At 25.9% G+C, this 21,202-nt stretch overlaps 2 protein-coding genes and 1 long non-coding RNA gene across 3 annotated transcripts in view; all 3 read left to right on the top strand.

Moving 5' to 3' along the window:
• The window catches only part of LOC111626082 (limulus clotting factor C-like), a 41,456-nt gene that overhangs the window by 7,285 nt on the left and 12,969 nt on the right, over positions 1-21,202 (top strand). The window contains exons 5-14 of the mRNA XM_023369365.1: positions 3,434-3,595; positions 3,689-3,868; positions 6,375-6,581; positions 9,229-9,426; positions 12,211-12,408; positions 14,640-14,739; positions 14,846-14,926; positions 17,379-17,581; positions 17,845-18,002; positions 18,075-18,114. Coding sequence (XP_023225133.1) covers positions 3,434-3,595; positions 3,689-3,868; positions 6,375-6,581; positions 9,229-9,426; positions 12,211-12,408; positions 14,640-14,739; positions 14,846-14,926; positions 17,379-17,581; positions 17,845-18,002; positions 18,075-18,114 — 1,527 coding nt within the window. The remainder of the gene's footprint in view (positions 1-3,433; positions 3,596-3,688; positions 3,869-6,374; positions 6,582-9,228; positions 9,427-12,210; positions 12,409-14,639; positions 14,740-14,845; positions 14,927-17,378; positions 17,582-17,844; positions 18,003-18,074; positions 18,115-21,202) is intronic.
• LOC111626070 (limulus clotting factor C-like) lies at positions 3,055-6,734 on the top strand. Its single transcript, XM_023369354.1, has 4 exons — positions 3,055-3,595; positions 3,689-3,868; positions 6,375-6,581; positions 6,654-6,734. Exons 2-4 carry the CDS (start codon positions 3,694-3,696, stop codon positions 6,725-6,727), a joined length of 456 nt encoding a protein of 151 aa, XP_023225122.1. The 5' UTR covers positions 3,055-3,595; positions 3,689-3,693; the 3' UTR covers positions 6,728-6,734.
• LOC111626071 lies at positions 12,215-17,581 on the top strand. Its single transcript, XR_002756826.1, has 3 exons — positions 12,215-12,399; positions 14,640-14,739; positions 17,379-17,581. It is a non-coding gene; the product is annotated as an uncharacterized LOC111626071 (long non-coding RNA).

The raw sequence follows: 21,202 nt of genomic DNA, 5'->3' as shown, positions 1-21,202 counted from the left end.
AATCCCTGTGTGTGTTGTAAACGTGTTACCCTGTGAAAAGTCTATAAGTATTTAATTTTCCACTTCTAACAACTTGGGTTTTTTTTTCATTTCTGAATGGTACTTTTTATTCTTATTCTTTCTTATTAATAAGTGCTCTTTAGCAGCTGAGTGGATAAAACCACTGAACACTGGTTGTGGATTCAGGCATGGCCAATGAACTGGCCACATGGAATTTTCTGGGTTTTCTTCACATTAGTAATACCTAAATAGGGAACAACTTCATATAAAAGTTTTTCTGGGATGCATCCCCTTGACAGATTGCTCAAGTGTCTCATTGCCGTAACCAAATAAACCAAAGTAATTCTAATAATTTTTCTATAAACATGATATTTATGAGAATATGCTTTCCACATAGTTTATGAAATCTGTTGCAAAAGTGTAAACACTTTATTATCATATAAAAGCAATTATTCTCATATTTTTATAAGATTTTTTTATTTAAACAAGTCTTATGTGAAGTCTTTCGGACATGTAGGTTATCAACTTCAATCACTTATTAGGCCATCACAACCTATCCAACACAGACCACTTTTCAAATATTAATAGTACACCAGTATTAATTTGTATCATCCTCTTCTAAAAGGACAATGACTACTTTTGGTTGAATTACTTCAACCACCTTCTGCAACAAACTCCTCTCTCTATTGAACCAGCAGTATGGTGGCATTTGAATAGGAAAATTACATAATACAAGGTTACCTGCAAGCACAAAATATGTTTTAAGTGGTTTTTGAGGATGCCAAGCTTAAATATTTTGTCCATTTTTTGCAAAATTTGTTTTGTTGGCAGATTACCATTTGATATTCAGCCATAAATGGTAAGGTTTCTTAGATTTAACGTTAAAAAAAAATTATGATATCTAAAAAAATTTATTATATTTTCAATTTCTGTCTACTTGACCATTGAAATAGTGCCATTTTCTACTATCTGCATATCATAATAAACATGACAAGGGTAGGCTAAAATAACAAAACTCTTTATATGATTTTCATTTTAATGTTTGTTATATACTATACTATATTATATTATAATACTATATATAACAAGTATTTGATTCACTATATATAACTAGTATTTGATTTATATAACTGCAAAGATTATCTTATGTAAGGGTTTATCATGCCAAGTGACCAATTAACACATTTTAAAAATTCTTTAAATTGTGTTCAGTAAAGGAATAAAGAATTTTTAAAATATGTTAGATTGGTCACTTGGCATGATAAACCCTTACATAAGATAATCTTTGTAGTTATATAAATCAAATACTATAATATAATATAATAGAAGGATTAGAAGTACAAAATAATCTAATAATCTTAATGTTTGTTGTTAGTTTTTTGTTCTGACAATGCTAGGCTTATCTGATAGTATAAAATAATAGCAACCTGACTTCATTCATCTTTATCATCATTATTATTATTAGTTTTTTATTTTTGTTCTACATTTATCTATGAAATAAAATATAAAATCTTGATATTATATTATATTATAAAATTATATAGATATGTTACCGGCCAAACCCGATTTCAGGCCAAACTGGTTTGTGCTAGGCCAAACTAGTTTATCCTATGCATGCCAGGATATACTAGTTTAGCCTAGGATAATCTAGTTTGGCCTAGGCCGAACTGATTTACTGTATTTACTGTACTACAAATAGGTGCCAATGTAAAAAAATTAATGATTTTGTGTAATTAGAAATGCCACCACAGTACACCCAGTGATTAAAGTGTACAGTATTTAGGTAACCCTAATGGCGGTGCTTCGGTTAGATTAATTACATTTTTAATAGATGTTTCCTTTTTTTCTTTTGTTCAAGAACTACCGTGAATCAANAAAAGACTTTTCTTATGAAGTTATATGCCATCAATAGATGGGGTTTATACTGGAAAGATGCAGTAACATAAAGGATGTTGTGGGTTTGCTGTAAATGCTGAATATCAAGCTTTGTGGTTTCTTTGTTATACAAAAATCTAGGAACCTTATGGTACATTATCCTCTTTTTCTAGAGCGAAATTAATGTAAGAATTGCAGGAACTCAACACATTCAGAAAATCATTGAGTTCAGAATTTTTCCCTTGGCATTATATCAGATTGTCATTTACATATGATGCTGGATATCAGTGAGTATCTGATTATGAGCAGTGCATATAAGACATAGGCTCTGACAAAGAGAGGGTCAGATGTTAGAGTTTCTTATTCAAATGAAACTTGGTGAACTTGTAGGACCTACGTCTCAAGTATTTCTGAAAACAGTCTTCTAAAAATTTAATTATAAGCAATTTAAAAATTATTGTGTCATTTCCTTTTTAGCAGAACCTATCCAATATAGATATGGGAAATACTGTTTTTAAACTCATAAATTATTGTATGCCTAATATGATCTTCATTCACATCTATATTTATGAGGGTTTATTCTGTTACTAACCTTGAAAAGTAAATTTGTATTAGTATATTTTGCTTACATGAACATGTTTACATATGCACTTATATAATGTTTAGACTTTTATGCTGATTATAAAGAGAGAAATAATGACTCAATTTCTACCTTACAATTTCAGACATTATTTATAGGATGAGCTGACAATTATAGCAGAAGTATCAAATTTGATAAATTAATGTAATATATATAAGTTATAATTGTAAAACTTCCAGATTTTTTTTATGTATGCTGTAAAAACACATATAGATATAAACTTCTCTTGTCAATTTTAAGTCTTAATTACACAGATTTAACAATGCATTAGTTAAAAAACTTTTGTTAAAAATATTTTCATCTTCAGGACAATTTTAAAAGCAAAAGTGTTTTCAAGTAAATTTTTTAAATATGTGTAATTAATAGCTTTAAAAGATTTTAAGTTTCTGAATTATGTAAATACCTACAATGAGATATATTTATAAAGTAGAGTTAGCATATTCCTGGAATTAAATTAATATTGATAAGAATATTGAAAGATTGATTGGAAATTTTCAATACTCAAGAGAAAAATTCCAACTTTATTAATAACAAACTATCAAAACTGCTTTGTTGAGGTCACTTTTTTATAAAATTAAATAATATAACTTACAGTAATGTAATTTGTTTTCAATAGCAACTTTATGCTAAGTTCCAAAGAACATACAATTAATTGAGAGAACAGCAAGCAATCAAGTACTAATCTTAAGAACTTTCAACAAGGTCCATCATCAAGAGTATCAACTGTGGAACCAATGTTTTTCAATATAATTATTGATTAAATGGTGCAAAAATTGTCATTGTTTAAATTATTGAATTCAAAATGTTTTTTTTACTTCTTGTGATTATTGCATGTGCTGTACGAAAACAGATCTTTATATATATATATATTAATAAGAATATAGAAGAATTCTGTAGTAATAATTTCTATTTTAATAGGTTGTGATGTGCCTATAGTTCGTGCACCACTTATAATCACAACTTATCCACCAAATGCTCCTATTTATATTAATTATACATGTGCAAATGGATATTCATTATTAGGAAGTTCTCATAATATATGTAAAAATGGGAAATGGCATAAAAGTCCTCCTAAATGTGGTAAGTTAAAGTTTCTAGAATGTAAAATATTAATATTAAAAGCTTGATATTATAATAATAATTAACAATTAATGTTTACATATTTAATTACAGTTAAAATGTGTTCTTATCCCCCTATTCCTGAATATGGTGAAATTGAAACTAAAAAATCACTTACATATGCTGCAGGTGAAACAATAACTTATACTTGTAAAAACCATTATCAACTTTTAGGTGAAAAGAAAAATGTGTGTAATATTGATGGAAAGTGGAAAAATAATCCTCCCACATGTGGTAAATATACATACCATAATTATTATGTTTTAAATGAATAGGACTTATTATATTCTACTATTTTTTTTCAATTTTAATTTTTTTTAAATTAAAAATTTTTGTTTAAGTAGCTGAATTAACAATTTGATTTGGTTTTTAAAATGTATATAGAACATGGTTAAAAACATGTCTGACAAATATTAACTCTGATATTACTGTCTATAACAATATATATTCAAAAAACTATCTTGTTAATGTGAATCTAGACAAGACCATATTTAGACAATTATCATTGCAGGGGCATGGAGGCTGATTTTGCTGACTGATACTAGTGATGATGTCTCAGGACATAGTCCTGCCTTAAGACCATTGTAATAATGGTCTTAAGGTAATAATAATGTAATGTCTTGGTCTAATTTTGATCTTGTGAAGTAGTGTTTCTGTCTTATCTGGGTCTTACTAAGAGTGTCTTGTATTGATGTGCATTCTGTTTTTCTAAAATGAAAGTCATCTCGAATGTTTAAAATCAAATCCTAATGAGAAAAATAAAACACATTTCATATAAAGATTACAAATATTTGCAAACATCTTTATTTTTGCTATTACTTCAGTTTTATAAATAATCCATATTGTGTAAGAACAGATTTTTGTGGATCTATCCATAGCAGTACTACATAGAGCAGTCTTTTGTGACAGTACTCATCATCTTAATCTGTACTGCTTCTTGTCAATACAGTATTGACAATACTGTATTTTTTCTTAATTATATTTTATGTAATGATTTTTAAATCATTGTATGTTAAAAAAGTAGTGTCACAAGGTGTCAGGATCTTGCACTTTGGTCTTGAAAATGAAAATCTTGATTTTGTTTTGTTCTTGATTCTGTTTCTGGTTCTTTCTCTTGATCTTGAAACTTAGGGTTTTATTTAATATCACTGGCTGATATTGATAGTTTATATAAAGTACCAGTCGAGAAGGTTGGCTTTCCTTCTATTTTCCTATCCCTCATGTCCTTTCTTTATACCGCTGTATTTCTCTTAATTTCAAAAAACAAGTATTTTCTTTTTTATAAATTTTCTTTTATATTTCTTTTTTTAAAACAAGTATTTTCTGTAAATTTCATTAGTGTTATGACTTTGCCAACTATTCAATAGAATTTATCAACACTTGGGGTGAGATGCACCTCAAATCCCCTAGTAGCTTTGCTCCGATGTAGATGATATGTATGTGATTCTTTTCTTCTTCAGGTAAAAGAAATATCTTTTATATGAGATTGCATGGTTTCTAATATGATCTGTACATATTATTAAAAATATAATAAAAGTTTAAAATACACAAAAAAATATTTAAAAAATGCAATTTAGATATGAAATCTAGACTGAAATCTATGTACCAGAAGTATAATAAGGCAAACAATAGACTTTTAACAGTGGGTAATAATTTGAGGAAATGCGAGCATTTTCAACCTAGTAAATGGGCCATTTTTCAGATATAAAAAGATGTAAGTGAAATATTATTTTTAAATCTCACTATTACAAACACTAATATGTATGATAATGTTAATAAAATAGTACATATATTAATTAAAATTAATAAAAATACTAAAATTTGTTAGTTTTATTCTGTATTGAACATATTTTTTGAGACATTAAAGTATTATCATCAGATCCAATACCTTAAGAATATTAAAAATTTGAATAAAAACTGATGCCTTATGAATATTCTGTTACAGAATTTTTGAACAGTTCAAAAATAAAATAATAATACATTTAAAATAGGATATGCCACTAATAGTTTGTAGATCTATTATGTCTGTTTATTTCATTCAAAGAAAATTAATTAAGGGAAAGCAAGTACCAGAAATAAGATACATTACAACAATTGAAGAATGAGTTATTAGTAACCTTTGTTAATAACTTATTCAAATACACATTTCAACATAGAAAATCCACTTTGCTGCATCTCTTCTGTTTCTAATGTACACATAACAGATTTGCATAGAGACCCTAATGACATTGCATACCTTGGAGATACTGGTGATCACGAAGTCCCTACTGACTTCTGATGTAATCTGAACTGCAGGTATTTTTGATTTTGTGCTTTATATTATATGAAATAATGAAAACCTTGTTTGGAATCATTAATGGTTGTATTATTTCCTGAAGTTTGGTTCTACTTTTGATAATACTGTAATATGTATGTGAAATAAGAATTTTAGTATAAGTTAAACAGTAATACTGTATGAAATTTTTAAAAATTAAAATTTTTTTTTACTATATTTGAATTCACTTTTAATGAAAAAATATCAAATTTCCAAATACCCAAGTAACAAGTACCCAAAATCTTATTTTGGGAAGAAAGCATTATTCCTGTAAAAATATAAATTAATGATAAATTTCATTTTGATATGAAGATATTAGAAATTGTTAGAAATTTATTTTATTCTCTCCTGTAGATATTGATGAATTATTATTTTTTCTATCTTGACTATACTGAATGGTTTTACATATTTCATTATTTTTTACAGTAAAATTAAAACTTTGTGATGATCCAGGAACACCTGACAATGCTGTAAGAAATATCAATGGTCCCATCAATCTGTCAGAAGGAGTTTATCCTGAAGGAACTATTATAAAGTATGAATGTGAAAAATCCTTTATTATAGATGGAAAACAGTCAATTGTTTGTAAACCTGATCAAACATGGTCTGATCACATTCCCAAATGTGTTAAAAGTATAATTTGAAATTTATTAGCATATATTTATATTTTATTTTCTTGTCTCTGTAATAATTTGAAATACTTAGTTGCAGAAATAGGTATAACTTGTGATACCAGAGGTTCAAATTTAATGTCAGATGTTGGAATTCATGTGAGGTAAATTTTTATTCAAAAATTTTATAATAAAAATTTATACATTTAATTTTTTTAAATTAATGTATATTACTTTAAATAACAACAGTTTTACTTAAACTGAATTAATTATGGAATCATTTTGTTTATCAGTTTATAAAATGATTCAATTAAAGGAATATAATGTATAATATATTTATTATACATTATATAGTTAATATACAGTTTATGTAGTCATATCCTTATAGTTAATATACAGTTTATATAGCCATATCCTAAAATATTCTTTCGATCAGCTAATTATATTTTCTCTCTTCTCTGTAAGTTCAATTCAATAAAAAAAAAGAAACCAAGGTCATCAAGCATGATTTGTTGTACCTGAGTCAAAAAACTATTCATTCTTTGTTTTAGAGCTTTTTGTCTATTGTATAAAATAAATAGAAAATCAAACTTGCCTGTCTGAAATCCCTGTGTGTGTTGTAAAAGTGTTACCCTGTGAAAAGTCTATAAGTATTTAATTTTCCACTTCTAACAACTTGGGTTTTTTTTTCATTTCTGAATGGTACTTTTTATTCTTATTCTTTCTTATTAATAAGTGCTCTTTAGCAGCTGAGTGGATAAAACCACTGAACACTGGTTGTGGATTCAGGCATGGCCAATGAACTGGCCACATGGAATTTTCTGGGTTTTCTTCACATTAGTAATACCTAAATAGGGAACAACTTCATATAAAAGTTTTTCTGGGATGCATCCCCTTGACAGATTGCTCAAGTGTCTCATTGCCGTAACCAAATAAACCAAAGTAATTCTAATAATTTTTCTATAAACATGATATTTATGAGAATATGCTTTCCACATAGTTTATGAAATCTGTTGCAAAAGTGTAAACACTTTATTATCATATAAAAGCAATTATTCTCATATTTTTATAAGATTTTTTTATTTAAACAAGTCTTATGTGAAGTCTTTCAGACATGTAGGTTATCAACTTCAATCACTTATTAGGCCATCACAACCTATCCAACACAGACCACTTTTCAAATATTAATAGTACACCAGTATTAATTTGTAGTCATTGATCATCCTCTTCTAGAAAGACAATGACTACTTTTGGTTGAATTACTTCAACCACCTTCTGCAACAAACTCCTCTCTCTATTGAACCAGCAGTATGGTGGCATTTGAATAGGAAAATTACATAATACAAGGTTACCTGCAAGCACAAAATATGTTTTAAGTGGTTTTTGAGGGTGCCAAGCTTAAATATTTTGTCCATTTTTTGCAAAATTTGTTTTGTTGGCAGATNTTTTAAGCACAGATAGCCTGTGAATTATCCACATGAAATTACTATACTTAAATAGAAATTTCCTTAAAAAGTAAACTAGTAATGTTACATACACATAGCACATACACAGCACACAGAGAGAGGAGGGGGTAATTTTGATGAAACTGGAACAAAAAACAAAAATTAAACAAAATTTTTCTTGAAAACAATTAAAAGTTAATTGTTTGCAAATATTCTTGATCCTAAGTGTTATCTTTATTTATTCACTAGCTGTTACCCGCGACTTCGTCAGCGGAGGTTTTGCAAGCAAACCCCATTTACATCCAATATTTCAATAACCATAGTAATTGTTATATAACACCTACCGCTGAAGAGAATTGCCGAAAATCAAACGAACTATTTTCAATTTGATCAATTTTCTGAAACGTTTACAATCGTTCTATAATCGAACCAATACGCANAGTATCAAAAACGTAAAATATTTGAGTAGCCGAAGACATAGCCAAAGATTACAGCGCCACAGCACTGGCGAAAATTTAAATTTGTCGACTGGAATTCCTTCGGATAACCGACGTTTCAGATAACCGACCTTCGGATAAACGACGCTCTACTGTATTATATAAATTTGTTTTTTTAAAATTATTAATTATTAACAGTTTTTTAAAAATAAAAATGTATATAATATCAATTATAATTATGCAATGATAGATAAAAAATGAAATCTTGCAATTGACAACTATCATTTTTTGGCAGCCCAGTAAAGTAGTTATTTAGTGAATATACAGTATGTTCAATGAAGATGGAAGTGTTTATTTTGACCAACAAAATTGCCTACTTCCTGTGAATGCTGAAGCATTACTGATCCTCCATTACAATTTTTCACTCTTGAATTATGATTATTAGGAAATAATATTTGCTCAAAGTTTATTAAAGCTGTATTTATTTCAAAAAAGAATAAATAACCAATATTCTAAATACCAGAGTTTTAATTTTCTTGTCATTCTATTTTGTGTTTTATTTTTGTTTTCTTCCTTCTAAAATGAGATTTGGCCAAACCAATATGCCTTGAGAAAGTATTTGGTTTGATATTGAATTTGAAGTATTTGGCCAAATACTTTAATAATGCTGAATAAATTTATTATAAATGTGGTGATATTTGTATCAATTTATATTAAAATGTAAAAGTATTAGATAAGTTATAATTTTAAATACACTGATTTGTTTTTTCTTTTTAAATTTATGTAGTAAAATGTAAACTACCATCACCTATTAACAATGGAAAAATAGATTATCAAAGTGCTACGGACAATGAAGTATCAGAAGGATTTATTTTAACATTCAGTTGTGATAGACTATATCATTTAATTGGTAATAAAACTATAAGATGTCTTGAAAGTGGTAATTGGAATAGTTTACCTCCAAAATGTATAAAAGGTACAATTAGTAAGTTTACTATTAAAAAATTTATTAACTTAGAAAATTTTTTTGTTATCTTTTTGTTCATGATTCATGTTTTATCAATAATTCCCCTAATTAACAAATTAATTTGATAATGTAATTATAATTGTAACAATAACCATAACCATAATTATAGTAGTATACGTATATTTCTTTTCTATCTGCTTACCAACAGCCCTATTTTTTATAAATTATTCAGAATTATTTGTCATTGTCTTCAAGATTACAAGGAATACAAGATAATTACAACTAGCTATAATTCTGAATATTTCCTTTAAAAAAAAAAAAAATAGATAATAATTTAGATTATTTTAAAATTCCATTATATTTTCATATATTTTACTCAAAGAATTGAATTTTTTTGTCAACTCTGTAATATGTTTTCTTTTTCTATTTTTCTTTATTCTATATTATTTTTATAGAAACATGATCTTTTATCTTTAACTTTTATATTTAATGAGAAGTATATAAATATTTTATATATTAGAACTTTAATATTTTGTGAAAATTAGTGTTAAAACATAAAATTGGATTTTAAAGTATTTAAGATCATTAAAATAATAATAAGCTTTCTACTCAAAATAATGCTGATTTTCTTCTTCACATTAGTTTTTCTCTCTAAATTTTACAAATATTTTCATAGCAGTTTTATTTTGATACAATTTCTATATTTAAATGAAACAATATTTACTACAGTCAATGTTTTTAATTAAAGGTCCAGAATAGAGAAATAACTATCTCATTTAAATATAAAGTTTGCATTGAGATAAGGTGTAAATGAATTCATTAAATTCATTTACACCTTGAAGTTACAGACAAAATGAAATGGAATTATGTGTAAAAATATTGAGCTACAAGTTGTAAAAGTTTAGTATGTATTTCTGCTAATATACATTGTAAAGTATTTAAAAAATTATGTATTTGTGTATTACTAGAAAAAATTGATTAAAATGTAGGAAGAGAAAAAGTATAAAATTATTACATTTCTTATTTTTATTAGATATTATTGAAATTACTTGAATTTATATGTAATTACCTTTAATCTGTGCTTCATATTTTTCTACATATATTTCTGAGAAACATCAGTTTAAATTTTTCTGCTTTTTTTCTGGTTAAGAGCATTTTCTACCATTGAAGTCATGCAATATTCATTATTTATATTTATTTTTATTTTAAAGTAATAAAACTGATTGCTTTGATATCAACGGGGTGCATCATAAACATTTCCTGGATATGCCCAATATTCATTTTGTTCAATGATAATAATATGGGCTTATTTTGTGAAAAAAATGCTTAAAATTTTATAGCATAAATTAAAGATATTTTTACTTGAATATTAGTAAAAAATATCCAAAAGTATATATGTTTTTCATTTAGAATAAAAATGCAAGGAACTTGTCTTTAGCAATTCATTAGCACTCACTTTTTATGTGTTTTCTTACATTATATTAACCAATGAATTTATCATACTTTCTGTTATAAGATCATGTTTATTTTCTGATCACATTTTTATGTATCTTCCTTATGCTTCTACATATATTATTACTTATATAATTTACTCAAATTAAAAATGTGTAGAAAACTTAACAATCCCAAGAACAAAAATCTTTCATTGGTTGAACTTTTCCAGCATCCAGTAATGGTGCTAGATTTTCATTATGGGAGGGTGAAGATAGAAATAACATTGTTTTAGTGGAGTGGGTGTTATCTGCACATTTATCTTCAAACAAACTAATTTTTAAAATTTAGCAATTGATTTTCAGTAAGACATCAGTTGAAAAAGTTTAGTGAGTACATGTAATTACTTGAGGAACAATCAATTCACATTTTAAAAATTATAACACAGAACAGCATTATAAACTTTTTATATTAAAAGTACTTTTGCCTACTGTATTTAAGGTTTCATCAGTTATATTCAAATAGAATGGTCAGGACAAACTTCAAGAAACATTCTAGAAAACTGCATAAAACAAAAGTCTCAGAGTAAAATGGAGGGCAATATCATCTATTTAATAATTAATACAGTAGAGCGTCGTTTATCCGAATCAATTGGGGACTGAGGTTGTTTGGATAACTTATTTTTCAGATAACCAATTATGTACGAAAAAATATATTAATTTATCCCGTGTTGAAATTTTTCTCCGTTGCGTGTCGCTTTGAGTTGAATTTTCGTCGATGTTAAGCCTAATGAAGGCTATTGTATCGTTAAAAATTATTTTTTTATTTTGTACAAACAAAATAAATATATTGAAAAATATATTAACTTATATACATTATGTATCAGAAGTTAATTTAGTATCAAAAACGTAAAATATTTGAGTAGCCGAAGACATAGCCAAAGATTACAGNTTGCCTACTTCTTGTGAATGCTGAAGCATTACTGATCCTCCATTACAATTTTTCACTCTTGAATTATGATTATTAGGAAATAATATTTGCTCAAAATTTATTAAAGCTGTATTTATTTCAAAAAAGAATAAATAGCCAATATTCTAAATACCTGAGTTTTAAATTTTCTTGTCATTCTATTTTGTGTTTTATTTTTGTTTTCTTCCTTCTAAAATGAGATTTGGCCAAACCAATATGCCTTGAGAAAGTATTTGGTTTGATATTGAATTTATAGTATTTGGCCAAATACTTTAATAATGCTGAATAAATTTATTATAAATGTGGTGATATTTGTATCAATTTGTATTAAAATGTAAAAGTATTAGATAAGTTATAATTTTAAATACACTGATTTGTTTTTTTCTTTTTAAATTTATGTAGTAAAATGTAAACTACCATCACCTATTAACAATGGAAAAATAGATTATCAAAGTGCTACAGACAATGAAGTACCAGAAGGATTTATTTTAACATTCAGTTGTGATAGACTATATCATTTAATTGGTAATAAAACTATAAGATGTCTTGAAAGTGGTAATTGGAATAGTTTACCTCCAAAATGTATAAAAGGTACAATTAGTAAGTTTACTATTAAAAAATTTATTAACTTAGAAAATTTTTTTGTTATCTTTTTGTTCATGATTCATGTTTTATCAATAATTCCCCTAATTAACAAATTAATTTGATAATGTAATTATAATTGTAACAATAACCATAACCATAATTATAGTAGTATACGTATATTTCTTTTCTATCTGCTTACCAACAGCCCTATTTTTTATAAATTATTCAGAATTATTTGTCATTGTCTTCAAGATTACAAGGAATACAAGATAATTACAACTAGCTATAATTCTGAATATTTCCTTTAAAAAAAAAAAAAATAGATAATAATTTAGATTATTTTAAAATTCCATTATATTTTCATATATTTTACTCAAAGAATTGAATTTTTTTGTCAACTCTGTAATATGTTTTCTTTTTCTATTTTTCTTTATTCTATATTATTTTTATAGAAACATGATCTTTTATCTTTAACTTTTATATTTAATGAGAAGTATATAAATATTTTATATATTAGAACTTTAATATTTTGTGAAAATTAGTGTTAAAACATAAAATTGGATTTTAAAGTATTTAAGATCATTAAAATAATAATAAGCTTTCTACTCAAAATAATGCTGATTTTCTTCTTCACATTAGTTTTTCTCTCTAAATTTTACAAATATTTTCATAGCAGTTTTATTTTGATACAATTTCTATATTTAAATGAAACAATATTTACTACAGTCAATGTTTTTAATTAAAGGTCCAGAATAGAGAAATAACTATCTCATTTAAATATAAAGTTTGCATTGAGATAAGGTGTAAATGAATTCATTAAATTCATTTACACCTTGAAGTTACAGACAAAATGAAATGGAATTATGTGTAAAAATATTGAGCTACAAGTTGTAAAAGTTTAGTATGTATTTCTGCTAATATACATTGTAAAGTATTTAAAAAATTATGTATTTGTGTATTACTAGAAAAAATTGATTAAAATGTAGGAAGAGAAAAAGTATAAAATTATTACATTTCTTATTTTTATTAGATATTATTGAAATTACTTGAATTTATATGTAATTACCTTTAATCTGTGCTTCATATTTTTCTACATATATTTCTGAGAAACATCAGTTTAAATTTTTCTGCTTTTTTTCTGGTTAAGAGCATTTTCTACCATTGAAGTCATGCAATATTCATTATTTATATTTATTTTTATTTTAAAGTAATAAAACTGATTGCTTTGATATCAACGGGGTGCATCATAAACATTTCCTGGATATGCCCAATTGTGACAAAGCTTGATAAATATTACATAAACTGATATAATGCTTAGTTTAAACTAAAATTATATATAAAGGGGACATAGCTCAAGAATGAAGAGAAGAAAAGTAAACCAATAAAAGAGAATCAGAAAAATGGAATATTAATTGGCTTGTCAATTAGAACATTTAATATCTAAACATATTTAGTGATTAGTCCTTGGCTGTTTTTTTTACAAAGGGAGAAAAAAAGAGAAAATTTTTCTACACTGATCATTTCAATTCCTAAAGTTATTATATCATCAGTATGATAGTCCTCCATCCCAATGTACAAAGGAACTGAAATTTTGTATGTTGAAACTATCAAAATTTATCTGTCATTTATTCTTTATTCTTTTTCTTCATGATCTAGAAGTACCTCAAGAAGGTCTTCAAAAACTAGGAAAAAGTACCGTGTCAATCCTCTCAAGTTACCATTAAATACCTTGCCTTGGTTATCTTATCTAATCAAGTAATCTTGATGAATGACAAAACCATATTCTTTAATCAACTTCAGTGAAGTGTATGAACTGAAACAAGCCAACCAATACTGACCAGTGAAAATAAAACAAAGAATAAGTGGGAAAAATAAGATAGAAACATGTGGTATGAAGTGTATCACAATTTAAAGTAGGAAAAAAACGGAAGAAAAAAGTCCTTATTCCATTAGGAAGAAAGATAATTTAAATCCGTTTTTTGTTTTTATCTTTCTAAAAATACTTTAATATTGAAGTAATGTATTTTTAATTGATTTTACAAAAGGATATGTTTTATATTTCCTTGTATAATTAATTGAAAGTACAAATAAAAGGATTATTAAATTGAATTGTATGCAATACACTCTGATTAATTGAGGTGGTAATATTTTTTATAATTTTTAATAATTCTTATTAATATATGAATCATTTATAAATATTAATTTTAATTGACCTTTTTTCATATCAAATATTTCTATTTCTATAGTAACAGCCTGTGAAGAACCACCTAAACCAGCTCATGGTATAAAAGAGATATCATACTCTCAATCTGTTGCTATTAGTAGAATTGCAGTTATAAATTCTGAGTAAGTTTGCTTTATACAATATTCATTTTACAATTATGATATACATGTATGAAAGGAAATGACACTCACAAACATGTTTTCTGTTTAAAATATTAAAAAAATCTAGGTCTGGAATATCAAATTATCAGATAAAAGGATTAATTGTAACTGCTGAATTTATTGAGAATAATAATTTAGATAATATAAGGTAATAAAGTTTAGTAATAATTACATGAAGCTGATATTACAGGTATGCATTATCTATCAAAAGATTTAGTAACTATATGTTGTTCAAACACAGATGTCATGTAAACAAAACAAACATTGCAAAGTCAAGCTAGGGCTACTGCTTTAAATGTATATAATTATCTTTACTTGTTTAAATTTACTTAGTAGTGATTAAAAAATAAGTATATATCTTTTAGAATTAAATGACAATGTTTGTGTCATGTATCTTAACTAAATGTCATAATTATGTAGATAGGGGATAATTACTGAAAATTCATCATGATAAAATTCATATAGTAGTATTTAATAATATCAATTAAAGCATGGATTGAACATAAAGAAAATGAATGAAAGAAATCCAAAGGCAAGGTTTATGTGTTATTGTTTTTGGTAATTATAGGAACTACCACAATTAGAGAAGAATATGTCTACAGCATACAGCAGATGCTTTATAAAAATATTCTTAGGAATTTTAGACAAAGGAAAAGCTGTTTATTAAGTTTGTAATTGCAGTTTAAAATCAGCATATAGCATGTCCATGCATATTCCACATTCCATTTCAAATTTCCTTTTAAGCACAAATAACACTGGGTTATTTGCACAAAATTATTGTATTAAAAAACATCAGTTATTTCTAAGTTAGAGAAAATTATTTTTTTAATGCATGTAAAATCTACATGATGCACATTAAATATTTATATAAAATTAAATTATAGTATACATACATATTATCTATAAATATTCATTACTAGTATAATATTTGCAGTGTCATAGTGAAAATTTTCCTGTAGAAAGTTTCAAAAGGTATAAAATATCTTTGAGGTATATGAAGAGCTCAACGAAAGAACAATCAAAGTCCACTTTTATATGTTTGTAAACTGAACCTGCAATTTTGTAAATTACAAAGTATAGAATGCAATGGTGATGTCAGTTTAGTGAAAAAACAATCATAGTTCTCTCCAGAGCCATGTAAAGAAAATGAAGTTGTTGGAAAAATATAGTCCATTATATTTGCAGAAAGAACAATCAAGATCCAGTCAAATAACTGCAGTAACCAAGGAGCATTATTATGTAACAATGTTCTGTTCAACTGGAAAGTATAAAAGTCACATTTCCTATAAGATGGCATAGTTATGTGGAATGCAATGAAACTTTCAGTTTAGTAAACCAAAAGTGAATTGTTTGTGTGCCAGAAGGCTGGATGAAAGTGTTTTCCAAAGCAACATAAAAACAAACACCATTTTATGTGTTAGAATGCAAACAGGACATGTTCAAGAATTACAATAAATTTTTACATTTATTTTATCTATGACAATCTCTTTTTAGCATTCAAAAAACAAGGGAATGGAAAATAAAATCAGTGGCTATCCAAACCCTACTACATCATAATGCATACAGTGGACTTTGGTTTATGTCAAAACTCACAAAACATACTTCCAAGGGTGTTGAAATATTGAAAAATCTTAAGTCTGCTCTTATCCCATTACCTGCGGCAAAATACAATTTGCAAGCTGTAAAGCAGTTTGAGGCAACAAAATGCCATAAATACTTTGACAGTTTACCACAATCTCGTGATGATTAGTGGCTGAATAAATACTTTTTTCTAATTGCGTGACTTTTATCCACATTTTCAGCTTTAGAAAGGTTCAAACATTTATTATGATGGGAAAAATTCTGTTGCTGTGTGTAGTTTCAGCTTGGCAAGTTGTCAAACTTTAAAATTAAAATTGCTAGTTTTTAGTAAAAGTGGACTTTTGAACTCTCTGACTTTGTAAAGCTAGAATTCAAAATTTATCCACAGATCTTGTTATAGAATGGCATTATTTCGGCACTTCAAAAAGAATAAATTTACAAAGAATGGACAATACTGTACCTTCCTCTGTCATTCAGTGCCTCAAGCAGTTGGCTACTTTGGTTAGGACAATGAGTATATGTAAAATATATATAGATGTGCTTATGAATATATGCTTTGTTTTAAAAATTTATATACATTTTTATTTGAATTTATATTTACATTAAAATATATTCTTTAAAACATCACTAAGATAAGCATAAAATGCAATATTGGACTTTTTCAACAAGTAACTTTTGAAAAATTATCTTATTATTTAAATTACAAAGCTTAATTAAAATTGTGTAAATTGGATCTTATTGAGATTAATGTTGTAATAAATCAGAATTAACTTTGGCTTTTAAAACTATTGAATTAAGAAAATTTGTTGATTCACATTTATATATTAACAATTTTATGTATAATTTAATAAAGTCTAAGATATTTGCAATACCATTTATTCATATTTTGAATTTTATTATTTTTTAAATTCATATCAGAGTTGTAATAAATCAATCTTTCGTAATTTAATTATTAAATTAATTAAAGAATTGTGTTCTTTTTCATAAACGATTAATTTTGTACATGAATCTATTTACAGTTTAGCAACAGATCTTCCTCCAACACATCTTTCAGAGCCTAAGAATAGCAATACAGAAGATGCATTACCTGCTGGATTGTATAAAGTTGGTACTCGTGTTAAATACAGTTGTGAATCTAGATATTATCAATTAGTTGGATCACAATCTCGAAGATGTACAAAAGATGGCACTTGGACTGGAAGGATAGCATCATGTATTCCAGGTTGTGTCCATGTTATCACGTTATTGTAATGTAATTAGCTCAATTAAGTTTGATATAGAATATTTTAATTTATAAAATAGTATTAGACACTTTAAAATTCAGTAATCTTTCTTAAGAAACTTACTCNTAGTATTATGCTTATTTATGTTTTTTTAAATTTTACTTTCTTAACTATTAGATTATTACAATTTAAAGTAATAAATATGAAAACAGGTATCTTTTCATTAAGTTTTATTCTTAAATTTACTTTTTATGATTTTAAGGTTGTCCACCTTCATGGGATCAGTTTGAGGAATATTGTATTTTTATCAACAATGACAAAAGATCATGGAATGAAGCTAAGCATATGTGCCAAAATATGGCTGGACAACTGATTATATTAAAAAGTGATATAGAAGAAAAATTAAAATCTTACTTACAAGAAAAAAGTATGTTTGTTTTATTTTCGAAGGAATACAATTAATGTTAAATACTAAATAAAGTTATAATATAGCTTAAAAATGGTTCCTACTATAATCCCATTTTTAAAAACTGTAAACTTATTTATGGAAATCAAAAATGATTCTTTTATTAATTACTCTGTAGTAGTCTCTGTAATCTGACATATGTTGGACCAGCAGGTGTTGGAACATACTGGATTTTGTATGTACTGTACTGTACATACATACTGTACTGTAAAATACACAATACATTAGTTTATTGTATTAATCATGATTGTAACTGTTTTGCTTGTGCAACAAACAACTAGTAACTGATAGTATACACATACATTCAGTCTCTCTCAGTTGCATAAATGGACAAGTTCACATGTGACACCTTGCAGAATGTCAGATTATGGACATATCAGATTGGTAAGTAATGGATTACAGAGACTCTATTGTATTTTGAGATTATTACAAAGTTTAGAGTCAAAGCTATTTATATATTCTGGTGATAAAGATTTATCTTCAGATTTCTTAATAGAAGAATACTTTCTGATTTATTTAAGCTCATAACTTTATAAAAAGTTACTATTTGCTAAATTTTCGATTTTAGTTTTATCTAGCACAAACTAAGATATGTTTTTAGTTTGAAATAAAACAAGATTACACATTTTAATATATTAAAAACATAAAACTTAAGAAAACATCAGAGCAATAATGGATTGTATGCTTTAGAAACTATACATTTCACATTGCATTAAAATTTTAGTCAGAAATATACCAGATGATCATAATCAAAGTATGCTATTCGGTGCTGTCTAGAGAGATATTTAACAGTTCAAATTCAACCAAATTTGGTGTGGTGACATTTCAGGACATGCAGAAGACATTTCTATAAAAAAATAATTTGTACCAAAAATCACCACTATGAACTTTTGGCACTGCAATTAACAATTAAGTTACACACAAAAAGGTATTTTGAAAATAATTTCATATCACACTTTTTGATTTGTATGTTATGAAATTGTTAAAACACAACAATATGATAATACAAACTAACATGAAATAAAATTGTCTTAATGCAATAAAAAAAACAAAAAAAAAATTTATCATGAAATCAGCTTTTAAGACAACATCGAGCTAAAATTTTATAGCATTTATATGTAACTTTATAGCTTAATAATTAAAGTATAATTTAATGAATTAACGCTGGAAAGTTTTTCGCTTTAATAAATATTTATATTTAATAATAATAAAAACTTTTTAATCAACTTTTAAAACTTTTCTAAATATTAATTAACTTAAATATTTAATAATATTTAAATAATCGAGTACGTACCATCGGCTAAATCGATTGAACTTTCATTGGAAATATCTTTAATTTTAGACGAATCGTGTGGCTGTTGATCGATTTTACTCGATATATTTTCGTTAAGAATCAATTTATTGCCATTTACTGACGTATTTGCAGATAAATAAGTGAAAAATAAACAATAGATAAAGCCTAAGGCCAGCGAGTTGGACATGATACTTTTACTTTATGAAAGAGATTTATCTTTAGTTAAGATTTTATGTAAATTTAATTAATTTCAGTAATTTAATATGTTTAAAATTATGAGAAATTTAAATCCATAATTAAATATTCTATAATATAAATAATTTGCATTTATTAATAAATCATTGTAGGTGTATTATTTCTTAAAATTCCCTTTAACCTTAACACAGATTCTATTATTAAAATTACTTAAAATACTCTTTATTTGAATATTAAACTTAATTTTTTCACTTTAGATTATTAATATATTTAAATATATTATATAATTTATAAATTTAAATTGTATATAAATTGTTAAAGCAATTTATGTAATAAAAATAACAACCCTTTTATTATACATATATAGAGAATACTAATTGTTTTTAAAAAATAAGAATAAAAATTTTATTAACTTATTTATATTTATAAATAAATTTGCATTTTAAAAAATAGATTTTCAGATTCATGACACACAAAAATTTTATGTTACTAAATTGATTTGTTTTAAATTATAAATGATTTAACTATTTAATACACCAGTCTTTCAACCGGTAGATCGCGACTTCCTAAATGCTTTATATGTTAATATTATAGTCTTCTAGTAAGGTAAAGGTTGAAGTTATATATTAGATCATAGTTTTAACAGAATTTAAAGCTTGGAAATGTTAATATAACAAGACGTTATATGATATTTAAACTTATTTATTAATTTTAATTAAGTTGTAAATTATGAAAATTAATATATTTGTTAATAAATAAGGAGTTGAGAGAATATATTTTAATTTAAATATATTTTTTTTTTATTTTTCTTCCTTTATTTTAATACACAATGCGTATATTTTGTGTAAATAAAAAGAAACGTACAATTCAATTTTTCTTAAGTACTTTACAGCTTCTATACAATTTTTTCGACTACATTTTATCATAAAAGTATTTTCCGTGACGTAAATGCCGACCTTCAACGATTCTTTAATAATTTAGTTGAATACTTACAGTGAAAAAATTATCTTTACATTCGGTATAAGGAAGCAGAATAACAATTTTTATTAAATAAATTGTATTCGGGCTCAAATAATCCTTATTACAGAGGCCCGGATCTCATATTTAGAGGGCCTCAAAAACATTTATTAAAAATAATCATTTTTTTTATTATATTTACTATAAATAGAACGAATTTTCAGCGTTTTTTTATATCTTTTAATGTAGTGGGCTTCAACCTAAATGGTACGGGCCTCTTTCGACCTCCGAGATGTCCTAGGCCCGGAAGATAATTAGTAGGGCGTTTAGTCCGGGTTTCATAAATGATTAAATTCTGGAGGTTTTGATTATAGAAAAGCTCCTAAATTTAGTCTTTTATGCGAATAACTTGATAAATATTAAAATTTCTTTCGATAAGTAGAGCTAAATCTGTGTTTTTTTTATTGATTTTATTCATATATAGGTCTATTTTTATTGCTTTCGGAGAGTGTCGAGGACCCGTCTCACTTCTTTCGGACCGATTGTAATAAAATAAAACAAGATTTATGATATATTTAGTATATTTTATTATTATTTTAATCGCTTTTCTTAGTATTTTTTACGCCAACCTTACATAACTTATTCAAGTGCCCGTCTTTTTTTTTTTTTAACATACTTTCGCTTGACTTATAGAGCGGAAATTTTTAC

This window comes from Centruroides sculpturatus, unplaced genomic scaffold, assembly GCF_000671375.1.
Source record: "Centruroides sculpturatus isolate CEXI.00-Female unplaced genomic scaffold, Cexi_2.0 scaffold350, whole genome shotgun sequence".
NCBI lineage: Eukaryota > Metazoa > Arthropoda > Arachnida > Scorpiones > Buthidae > Centruroides > Centruroides sculpturatus.
Note: the sequence above shows the minus strand (reverse complement) of the source record. Positions and strands in the feature narration are given on the sequence as shown.

Coding starts and splice junctions, on each gene's coding strand:
- LOC111626070 (XM_023369354.1), top strand. CDS start 3,694: ATGTGTTCTTATCCCCCTATTCCTGAATATGGTGAAATTGAAACTAAA. Junction 3,869..6,374: donor AAATAATCCTCCCACATGTG/GTAAATATACAT, acceptor TATTTTTTACAG/TAAAATTAAAACTTTGTGAT. Junction 6,582..6,653: donor CATTCCCAAATGTGTTAAAA/GTATAATTTGAA, acceptor TGAAATACTTAG/TTGCAGAAATAGGTATAACT.